The 11,923-nt window shown below is 44.1% G+C and overlaps 1 protein-coding gene across 1 annotated transcript in view; it reads left to right on the top strand.

The window, feature by feature from the left end:
- The first annotated feature begins 557 nt into the window (after positions 1–557).
- The window catches only part of MSANTD2 (Myb/SANT-like DNA-binding domain containing 2), a 48,066-nt gene continuing 36,700 nt past the window's right edge, over positions 558–11,923 (top strand). The window contains exon 1 of the mRNA XM_015429390.1: positions 558–648. Coding sequence (XP_015284876.1) covers positions 558–648 — 91 coding nt within the window. The remainder of the gene's footprint in view (positions 649–11,923) is intronic.

The following is an 11,923-nucleotide window of genomic DNA, read 5'->3' as shown; positions in this document are numbered from 1 at the left end:
CAAATGGTTCTTGAGCCTGGGTATTGAGAGATGAGCCAGGTCTTCCCCTCAACCAGTCCTAGCCCTACACAGCTGGCATTGTGTGAAATGGGAATCTTCCATCCGCTGGAAGTGCTTCTAGATGGAGAGGGTATAGGAGCCCTCAGCCTGACTAACAGATGCAGGCACTGCTGGAGCCACCTCCTGTGAGGTGCTCAGGAAAGGCACTCTGTGTTTGGGGGGGGGGCAGGGGATGCCCAAGGGAGACGGGGTTAAGATGGCAGCATCTCAGGGTGCCCTCCATCTCTTCTTCCTCTCCTTAGAAGTTCTGCTAGACACTGGAGGAATTGCCAGCCAGCTCCTCTTGTTCCTCCAGCAGTCTCTGGGTCCTTGGGATGCACTTGAGAGCCTGAAAACTCTCATTCTCCAAGTTCAACCCAAAAGACAGCTCAGGCTGCTCCTGCAGCTGCTGCTGAGTCACAACATCCAGGAGAGGGGTAGTCTGAGCAGAAGACCATAGCCTAGATCCAGCACCTACCTCAGGTATCTCTGCAGACAGTGCTGCTCCTGCAGCCTCAATGAAGAAGGCCTTGCTAGGCCTCTTCATTGCACCATCCCAGCCAGAGGATGGGGTGGTAGAAGGCTGCTATGGGGCAGACCTCTGCATAGGTATGGGGGAAGCCACAGCCCATCTCCCTTTTTCAGGTATCTATTTGAACCAGATATATCTGGGTACACAAACCTATCTGCCAGTTCTATTGCTCAACTGACTTCACTGTAACTAAAAATTTATCCATTCATCACCCCACTTCTTTCTGGTGTTGTAATTCCTTCCTTTCATTAAAATATTCTGAGTATATGATCTATTCATTTCATCCCACTGTATATCAATGGGAGAAGTCAGCATACTTTCATTTGAAAGGTTACTACAGTGAAAAGAAGCAAGGTAAGGAGGCTGGAAAATGTGCCTGTGTGCCCAAACCCCTCTGTGTGAATGGTGGCAATAATGAACTGACCCACTTTATGGGCCACACCTTTGGGTGGGAGCGGGCCTGGAAAATATCAGCCACTTCTACACAAGGTGTTTGGCCCAGTTCCAATGCTATTAGGATGAGGGTATTTTTCCTTGTCTCCACACAGCATTATGGCACTCTTGTGCACCTTCCAGTCTTCCAACTATCTTTTGAAAACCTGCTTTACTACAATCTTCTTGGAAAGATCATATGGACAAGGGATGGGTGCCAGGGCCTGCCCTGTCCACTAGGACACCAGAGATGGAGGGGCACCAACCAGCCCTCAGTGCTCCGCCACCCTGAAGTAGCAAGGTCTGCAATTGCAAGCAGCAGCCCCAAGAGGTGCCCCCACCCCCAGTGAGTGGTCCACAGGATGTCGGCTCCTCCCCTCCCTTCCCTTCACTGTGGCCCACAGGAAGCCTGCTCCTCCCCACCCCTTCCTCCTTCCCTCTTCTGTCTCCCCATAGTACGGTGTTGGGTGAGGAGGATGTGCGGCAGCCTCCTGCAGCATAGTGCTGGGGGAGGAGGGGGAGTGGCAGCTTCCCTGTCCTAGCTTAGGGTGCCCCAAAACCCAGGCTGCCCCTAATGGCTGCTGTATAGATGGGGAAAGTCCAGATCTTTCCCAGTGCTGCCCATAACAGTGCGATATTCTCTGCCCCAGTCCCCTGTGGTGATCATCTCCTTGCCACACCACTAAGTGAGAGTTCAAGCTTTTTGGGGAGGGAAAAGATCTGTAACGGACAATCAAAATGACAATTGCTGTTGGATGCTTGTACAAATATTATCCTACCCAACTTTTGATCTGGTTATGTGCCTACATCTCATAGTGACAGGACTTCAAAGAAGCCTTGTTATGAATGTAGATTGTAAGAACTTTCCTCACTTCCAACTCTATTACAAGTCTACAATATGTGCTAAGCATTAGGAAAATTTCGTATATATATTTGGATACATTTGTATGTATATGGTCTACTGGTTGTTACTTTATTGTAACTTATGGCTAATTAAAACTCTGTTTTTTTAATTGTATGCATTTTGAGGTTCGCTTACTTAACTCCTTTTGGCTATTTCATTACACTTGCTTATAGACCCAGAATTCCCAGACATAAGGGAAGTACATTAATGGGGAGATGAGCATGTGTTCCCATTCCATGAGATGTAAATTTGGTTTGTAATCATAAATATTCATAGTTTAAGAGAGAAAATTGCAGCAATCAAGTGGTTAAAGAACACAAAATGAGAGTACTAGGTCACCCAGGTGGACTCAGTATATGATTCTGGTAAGATACTATGACAGCCCATCCACTTCCCTCCCTCCTCAAGAGGCAAGATTTTCCCTCCGTTGTCGTAAGAACATAAGAGAAGCCAATGTTGGATCAGGCCAATGGCCCATCCAGTCCAACACTCTGTCACACAATGGCCAAAAATACCTGGTGCCATCAGGAGGTCCACCAGTGGGGCCAGGACACTAGAAGCCCCCCCACCATTCCCCCCCCCGAGCACCAAGAATACACAGCATCACTGTCCCAGACATAGCATCTATACTTGGTGACTAATAGCCACTGATGGACCTCTGGCCCATATGTTTATTTAGTTCCCTCTTGAAGCCGTCTATGCTTGTAGATGCCGCCACTTCTTGCGGTAGTTAATTCCATGTGTTAATTACTCTTTGGGTGAAGAAGGACTTCCATTGTTCTGTTCTAAGCCTACTGCTCAGTAATTTCATTGAATGTCCATGAGTTTTTTTATTGTGAGAAAGGGAGAAAAGTACTTCTTTCTCTGCCTTCGCTATCCCATGCATAATTATGTAAACCTCTATCATGTCACCCCTCAATCATCGTTTCTCCAAGCTAAAGAACCCTAACCTCTTTAGCCTTTCTTCATAGGGAAGGTGTTCCATCCCCTTAAACATTTCAGCTGCCCTTTTCTGCATCTTTTCCAACGCTATAGTATCTTTTTTGTGGTGCGGTGACCAGAACTGTACACAGTATTCCAAATGAGGCTGCACCATTGATTTATACAGGAGCATTATGATACTGGCTGATTTGTTTTCTATCCCCTTCCTAATAATCCCCTGCATAGCATTTGCCTTTTTTATTGCAGTCACAAACTGAGTCAACATCTTCAGTGAGTTATCTACCATGACTCCAAGATCTCTCTCCTGGTATACCACCAGTTAAAATTTTTGGCTTCAATGTGCATTATTTTGTACTTGTCTACGCTGAACCTCATTTGCCATGTTGATACCCACTTGCCCAGCCTTGACAGATCCCTCTGGAGCTTCTCACACTCCTCCCTGGTTCTCACGGCCCTGAACAGCTTAGTGTCATCTGCAAACCTAGCCACTTCACTGCTTATTCCCAACTCCAAATAATTAATGAACAATTTAAAAAGCACTAGACCTAGTACCAAGCCCTGTGGTACCCCACTGCTTACCACTTTCCACTATGAAAATTGCCCATTTATACTCTGTTTCCTGTTAATTCAAGTGAAGCCTGTCTGTTTTGTACAGGTTCAGCATATCCTAGAAGGTTCCCTGGTACCTGAGAAATCTAAGCTCTGGAAACACTGAAACCCATAACTTTGCCTGTCTAGCTGGACCTGTGTGTAGAACAGGGCCAATTCTTTCACACATAGGTTCATAGTTTTCTTTGTAAATATCTTAAATTTCAAAATAATTTCTAAACCTTGCCACAACACCTCCAATCTAGCTTCTGAATACTATGAAGGACATGCCTACAAGGTGACTACGCAAGCAAGGGCCATAGATAGTTTGTGAATTGGATATCACCAAATCACTGGATGGCATAGCCCCATTTTTTTGCATTGGTGTCACAGGTACTCCCTTATAAGCTGTGAGTGAGGTGACTAGATTCAAAGTTTTTAACAGTATTGGATTATGCTGGTGTGCACTTGGCAGTCAGTGAACCCGTCACAAGGTGATGAAACCAAAACCAACTGATTCCACCTTTCCCATCATATATACTTCCACAAGCAGCACATGAATCTTGTGACAACTCCTTGTGGAACAATAATAATGGGAATCAGAGGGAATCTAAAATAGTTCCAAAACATGGCTAACCTGGCAAGTTGTGGAGCTGCATTTTCCACGAGGAAAGCATTCCTTATCTCATCAACAGCACAACTTCTCAGAACTCAGTGGGAAGATTACAGTATCTGTGGTTGGTGCTAAATTGAAACATCAGAAAAGAGAGCAAATATAGTTAACATGGGCTGGTAGAGAGAGGTAGTAAGAGAGAGTAAAATCAGATAGTGAAAAAGGATAAGAATACAGCTGGAATTTTTCCTCAGTATTGTTTCTTATGAAATTTGATGTATATCATAGTTCAGTATTTCATTCCTATACCATAATAACTTTGTATAATTTGTATGATATGGAGTCACTGTTTGCTCTCAGAGGTAAATATTAGAGGTTCTCAAACTGTTAGTGAGCCTCCATAAAAAAATTACAGCCCAAATATTGGTAAACCTTGATAAGCAATCAGTCCTGCTCACAAGAGAGTGGGGGGGGGGAAATCAGCATTTGTTTTTGGAGCAAATTTGTAATAAAACTGTACAACTGTTTTGTATAAGTAGCTGGTATTAGTAACTAACTATAAGCATTGCACATGATAGAGCAGTTTTCTGAATTGCTCAGATTTGCCATCATTCTCAAGAGAAGAAATGGTGGGTTAAGTCACTGGAAGGTATGAGCAGGACATAGCTCAAAATATTTCTGAGAAAATATAAACGTTCCTCTTTCAAACACTTTATAGCAATGGTGGGTACATGAGCCTGGCTTATGACAGTTCCTTCCCCCCCTTTTCTAATATTATTAGTGCAAAGATCTTTCATTATAGACACGATAAACCCCTCATTACAATCACCCCACAGACATCAAACTAATGAGAGGCTGTGAAATGGGAAAGCCGCGTGTGGCACCCTGCATGCCCATGTGTGTGTTCTGGGATGCAGTAGAGAATTACTCCACTGTCTATATCCCGCTCAGCACCTGCTCTTCTGTTCCTTTGGGGCAGGCTGGCCTAAGGTGTTACTGAGGCCCCTGGGAGAAGGCTCAGCTGGGGCTGCAGTTGGTAAAAGGGTCTGCAGAGAGGAGAAGCAAGAACCAGAATCTGTTACACTGAAGCATGACAACAGAGAACGATAAATTTGAAACAGATGCTCTTCAAATGAGCTGCCGACCAGCAAAGTGACTGCTGAGAGACTCAGCTTTGTCTAGGCTCTGCCAAGAGGAAGGCTTTGAGAACCCATCCAAGTTTCACAGGAGTTTAGCATTCCTGTTAGATACAGTTGAGCTCCCTACATATCCTCTCCTTACAGACCACAGTAATTACAATAGGAAAGGCTTGCTAGGGCAAATCACTGGACAGATCAAATAGTACCACCGTGTGTGTGGAAAGGGAGATGATGAATTGCAGCACGGCTAAGCTTAATTTATCAGCTAATCCAATAGGCCTTTTGTTATGAAGTTATACTGCCACATTAAATGAATAAAAGATACAATTGGGACCCCATTTGTTGGTCCTGGATTTTGCTGTAAAATACAATGGACCTATTACTTTAAAATACAAAACAATCAGGAATACAGACATTCTTTCCTCCACAACTGCTTTCTCAGATACCCAAGCATCCAAAAAATAAACATCAGTTCCAGGAAGCAATCACTCTGTTATTAAACAGGCTTTATGTTTGGGAGTTCAAATAATTTCTAGGATCATTCCTTTCTAGATTCATGCACAGGCAAAGGATGCTTGAAAAGATAAGTAGCAGAGTGAATATTGTTAGAAACTGAGGAGTCTGATCTGGCGACAGCAATCTTGTTAGTATTTGTTGTTGTTGTTCAGTCGCACAGTTGAGTCCGACTCTTTGCGACCCCATCAACCACATCACGCCAGGCCTTCCAGTCTTCCGCCGTCCTCTGAAGTTTGCTCAACTTCATGTTCGTTGCATCTATGACACTGTCTAACCATCTCATCCTTTGCCGTCCCCGTCTTCTTTGACCTTCAGTCTTTCCCAGCATCAGGGTCTTCTCCAGTGAGTGCTCCCTTCTCATTTGGTAGCCAAAGTATTTGAGCTTCAGTTTCATTATCTGGCCTTCCAGGGAACAGTCAGGGTTGATTTCGTTTAGGATTGACTGATTTGATCTTCTTGTAGTCCAAGGGACTCTCAAGAGTCTTCTCCAGCACCATAGTTCAAAAGAATCTATTCTTCGGCGCTCGGCCTTCCTTATAATCCAACGCTCGCAGCCATACATGACTACTGGGAATACCATTGCTTTGACCATGCGGACTTTTGTTGGCAGGGTGATGTTTCTACTTTTTATCATGCTGTTTAGGTTCGCCATCACTTTCCTCCCAAGGAGCAGGAGTCTTTTAATTTCATGGCTGCTGTCACAGTCTGGGATCCCACAGTCTGGGATCCCAGGAACGTGAAGTCTGTCACTACTTCCACGACTTCCCCTTCTATTTGCCAAAGAGTGATGGGGTCGGATGCCATGATCTTAGTTTTTTTTGATGTTGAGCTTCAAGCCCACTTTTGCGCTCTCCTCTTTCACTCTGAGCAAGAGGCTCTTAAGGTCCTCTTCACTTTCTGCCATTAGAGTGGTATCGTCAGCATATCTGAGGTTGTTGATCTTTTTCCCAGCAATCTTAATTCCCGCTTGTGATTCATCCAGTATAGTTATGTAAGTATAGTTATGGGTGAATACTTGGTCACCATTGTGTCAATGGTGCTACACTGTGAACAGTAAAAGAGAAGAAAGAATGTAAGAACAAAGATATACTAAGAAGGAAGCAACATATGAAGAAAAAACTGCAAAGAAAGTTGAATGAATTTGGAAGGAAGAAAGCAGTATAAATGGAAGATTTAAAACAAAGTAAGCAATAAAGCAGAGGTCCAACAGTGGCTATTAGCCACAAGGTATAGATAGGGGCTCTGGGGAAAGTGATGCTCTGTCTTCTTGGTGCTTGGGGGGGTCAATAGTGGGAGGGCTTCTAATGTCCTGGCCCCACTGGTGGACCTCCTGATAGCACCTGATATTTTGGGCCACTGTGTGACAGAGTGTTGGACTGGATGGGCCTTTGGCCTGATCCAACATTGGCGTCTCTTATGTTCTTATGAAAGTAAGAGAAAGAGGAAAATCCTCTTTATTAGCCTTTGCTAATAAGAGATGCAAATATATACAAAAGCCACCCTGTCTTGAGAACTGCAGCTCTAACATAATAACTCTAAAGCCAAAGTCACACAGCTCTGCAGCGTAGAAATTAAGCTTCTGCACAATAACTTCCATCATTAAATCTAATTCTGAACAGAGGTTGTAGAGTGAGGTTCAAAAAATCCACACAGTGAAACCTGGGACAGATAAAGTGGATTTTTCGACAAGTCCCAGGTTAGCCGAAAAACATGAAATGCAAAAATTAAAAAATGCCTTGGGGTAAAAACACCCCAAAACCATAGAAGCAATGTCTGCTGCTTTAAGGATGCCAATGAGATCTTCCAAGACTGTAACTTGCCAAGGATTCCAAGCTACAGTGCTAGCATGTGGGTGGTGGTGGTGGGGGGTGAACGACAGACTAAAAAAGAGGAGAGAGGGGAGGTAAAGCTGGAGGATGGAGAAGCAGAATAGATTAAAAAGGGAAACTGAAGTCAAAGGAGTACAGAATAAGGAAGGTGGATGGTGGGAGAGAAGGAAAGGGGAGCAGCTGTCTGGGGAAGGAAGGCTGAAGATATGGGGAGAGAAGAGATAGGTTTTCAAGTAAGATATCTATAGGATTGATAGGGCCCCTGCAAGTCCTCGTGAGTCCCTTTCTTAAAACCTCTGTTTATAACCACGAATCTATTTTTCTACTCCCTGACAACTGGCCGTTCTTGTCAATGTGTTTCCAACAGACTTTTGTCATCAGCATCTATAACAGAAGGCAGAGAATTGGCTTCCAGCACTTGACCAGCCAACCCTAGTCTTATAGTGAATCACCAACAGGCAGCAACCCTCAGTAAGCTACAATTTGTCAGTTACTCTCAAGCAGCAACCTCTGTCTACTCCTCCATTCTTTCAAATGATTGCTGCCTCCTACATTCTCTTTGCCTTCCAGGTGTTTTCAGGCATGTCTGCCTTGCTGCTGTTCTGAAGCACACCCTTGTCTGTTACACATTTGCCAGTTCCATGCATAACATTTACTTGAAGAATGATGCCACAGTGTACGGAGTCATAGAAAGAAGAGACATGAAGACAAAAACTATCACAATTTTATGAATTTATCCTTTGTGCAGTTCCCTCTTTAATGCTGTGATATCCTCAAGTAATGTTCTGTCTGCCATAAAACATTAAATGACATAGCAAGCAGAAACATTGTCCAGTTCAGGGATCTCTGAAGGACCTAGACTTGTGCTGCTTTAACATAACAGGCACGCATCTCCTATTGCAGCCTTAGAAATCTTTCGGTATAAAATAACTCTAAGGAAATTTACAAGGCAGGTCTGGAAGGCCATAATTTAATCTGAAGTCAGGGCACCTTGTAAATGCAGCACACATTAAACATAGATTATGTGCAGCAAACCCTGCAGGTCCTGCGGCAAAACTGTGCTCAACTATGCTGCAACACTGAGCCCCGGGACCATTCAGTAACCTTTCCTTTAAATGGAATCATTCAAACCACTGCAGTGCTGCATAATCTAAGCACTTCAAGACCAAGGAAAGCAGTGGTAAGTGTGAATTAGCTGCAAGATATTAAAATGAAATTGAAATTGCTGGGACAAGAGAAGATCATTCTGTGCTTGGCTGCAGTGCTGAAATGCTTAAAATTCTTAAAATGTGCAAAAGGAGGGGAGGCGAAGTGGACTGAAAGTCATGCCCCATGTACTTACTCAGCTGCATGCACATACACGTATACACACCAACAAAAAGAAAAACATTACTAAAATAATGTCACCCTAGACCAAAAACAAGAAGAGTTGGATTTATACCCCGCCCTTCACTCATCTTACAATCTCCTTCCCTTCTTCTCCCCACAACAAGACACCCTGTGAGGGAGGTGGGGCTGAGAGACCTCTAAGAGAACTGCTATTGAGAGAACAGCTCTGAGGGAACTGTGACTGACCCAAGGTCACCCAGCTGGCTTCATATGGAGTGGGGAATCAAACCCGGTTCTCCAGATTAGTCCACCGCTCTTAACCACTACACCAAACTGGCCCTCACCAAATAAGCACTTCTCCATATCACCCAGAAAAACAGAGCAAGTTCAGAAGGGATGGACATAAACCTTGACAGACAGGAGGAATGAGTGGTTAGTCATGATGGCCAGGCATGTCCAACTTCGAACAGGTAGTGATCTATTTTTTCCGGCCAAAAGTGCCGGTGATCTACCACCATGAAAATAAAGTTTCAAATTAGATTTTAACCCACTAAAGTTGGGTTCCACTGCCCCCCCCATTTATAATGCACCTTCTGTCATTTACTGGCAAGCAAAATAAGCAAAAACAAAACAGAGAGACCAAGATCCAGAAAGAACTGCAAACCAGGAGACCAAGTGGGGCTGTGAACTACCTCTGACCCCTCCGCGATCTACTGGTAGATCGCGATCTACCTGTTGGACATACCAGATGATGGCTGGAGAGCCACAGCCACTCTGAGTAGGCAATATGGACTCTGATGGACCCAGGGTCTGATTCAGGAGACAGCAGCTCCATGTGTGTTCAAGTGTGAGTGGGCAGAGGGGAGTAGTGACCTCTCTCGGCCCAGGGCCCCTCAACACAGGAACAGGCCCCATGCACAGAGCTGTCGGGAGGACCGTAACCAAATGATTTGTGTGAATCACTCTGGGCACTGAAAGGTACTCTCAAAACTTTCGAAAGTGCTGCGGAAACATCTTTTTCTTGATGTTTTATTTAAAAAACTGCATTGCCAAATCCCACTATTCCCCCACCTTTCCATTTTAGGTAGGCATCTTTTAAGGGTCAGGGGGGAAGGTTTGGGAAGTGTCAGTTATCAGACACTGTTAAATAAACTATGGCAAGAGTGTTACTGTTTTAAGCATGTTTGTATTTTAAGTTTAAAAACCCCTTTAATTGTGTTTGTTGGTGTTCTTTATAAAGTTGATGAGGAATTTCACATTACCCTTTTTAACCCGTTTTGAAGCCGTTTTTGATCCGTCATGGAGTAAACTGGTATAGGGCTGCCATTTCACACATGGCTTTCCCCTTCCGATAAAGAGCTGGATCTGAAGCGGTTTGCTATTTCAGACTGCACCGATTTTCCCCGCCGTTTTTTTTTTTGGAACGTCCGCTTTAGAGCGCTATAGAACTATAACAAAACACTCCAGGCGTTCCAATGGGGTTGATACAATGCTGTTGTGTCATAGCGTTATACCGTTATAGCGCTCTAAAGCAAACTTTTTTTTAAAGCTGGAGATCGCCCGCGTGGGCGAAAAACGGCAGGGAAAAGCGCATCGGAACTGGGAGAGGAAACTAAAGACTACTTGGAAGCAGTTGACAGGTAAAACGCTTCAGCCACATTTCCTAAATGGGACAGAAGCATTTGTGTCTGAAATTACAAATATATTCCAGACCAGAAACCCTTTCGGAACCGTTCCTATTCCGGATTATATTGTCTGTCTGAAATTCCTAATTATCTTCGCTACCTGCCATTACATTTTATGACACACATGGCCCGGCCCAACAAAGTCCTATTTATATCAGATCCGGCCCTTGTATCAAATGAGTTCAACACCCCTGAACTAAACTAAAGGAGATTCCAAACATGGCATTTTGAGTCCATGGAGTCATTTTTTTTAATGTGAACACACATGCAAAAGAGCCAGTGTGGTGTAGTGCTAAGAGTGTTGGACTAGTATCTGGGAAACCCAGGTTTGAACTCCATTCTGCAATGGAAACTCAGGTGCTCTTGAGCCAGTCTCAATCTCTCTCTCTCTCTCTATCAGTATAACCTTTCTCAAAGAGTTGTTATAAGGTAAAATGGAGGAGAGGAGAACAATGTAAGCTGCTTCATGTCTCCACTGGGGAGAAAGGTGGGATACAACTGAATGAAATAAATAAAAGGCGTGCCAGAACTAATATTCATATAACTTTGATAAATCTTTAGGGCCCGATCCAACAGAAATTTGGGGTTCTATTCACAGACCCTATATATGGATAATCCTGATGCCACTGTGGTTCAGAGGACATCACATTTTAACAGAGAAGGTGGGTATGTGAACATAAGCCAGACAGTCATTTTAGTATACAGGCTTAATGGAAACTATTGTGACAAAATGCTTTTTTTTTGCAATCCACAAGAGCCCCTTCAGGATAATGCTGACAGTCCAGTTCCACAAAGCAAGTTACTAAAGCTGCTGCTTTTATAGGGAGCAAGAGCTCCCTCTGCTGTTCTGAAATTGGATAGCTCTTCAAGACCAAGCTAAGTGCTAACTTGCTTGGGAAAGTCCTTGAAACATCCAATGTAAGAACATAAGAGAATCCAATGTTGGATCAGGCCAATGGCCCATCCAGTCCAACACTCTGTGTCACACAGTGGCCAAAATACCAGGTGCCATCAGGAGGTCCAGCAGTGGGGCCAGGACACTAAGAGCCCTCCCACTGTTGCCTCCCCCCCCCAGACACCAAGAATACAGTGCATCACTTGCCCCAGCCTGAGAGTTCCTATCTATACCTTGAGGCTAATAGCCGCTGATGGACCTCTGCTCCATATGTTTATCTAATTACCTCTTGAAGCCGTCCAGGCTTGTAGCTGCCACCACTTCCTGTGGCAGTGAATTCCATGTGTTAATCACTCTTTGGGTGAAGAAGGACTTCCTTTTATCTGTTCTAACCCGACTGCTCAGCAATTTTGTTGAGTGCCCATGAGTTCTTGTATTGTGAGAAAGGGAGAAAAGCACTTCTTTCTCTACCTGCTCTAT

This window comes from Gekko japonicus, unplaced genomic scaffold (assembly GCF_001447785.1).
Source record: "Gekko japonicus isolate JY-2015 unplaced genomic scaffold, Gekko_japonicus_V1.1 scaffold67, whole genome shotgun sequence".
Classification (NCBI taxonomy): Eukaryota; Metazoa; Chordata; class Lepidosauria; order Squamata; family Gekkonidae; genus Gekko; species Gekko japonicus.
Note: the sequence above shows the minus strand (reverse complement) of the source record. Positions and strands in the feature narration are given on the sequence as shown.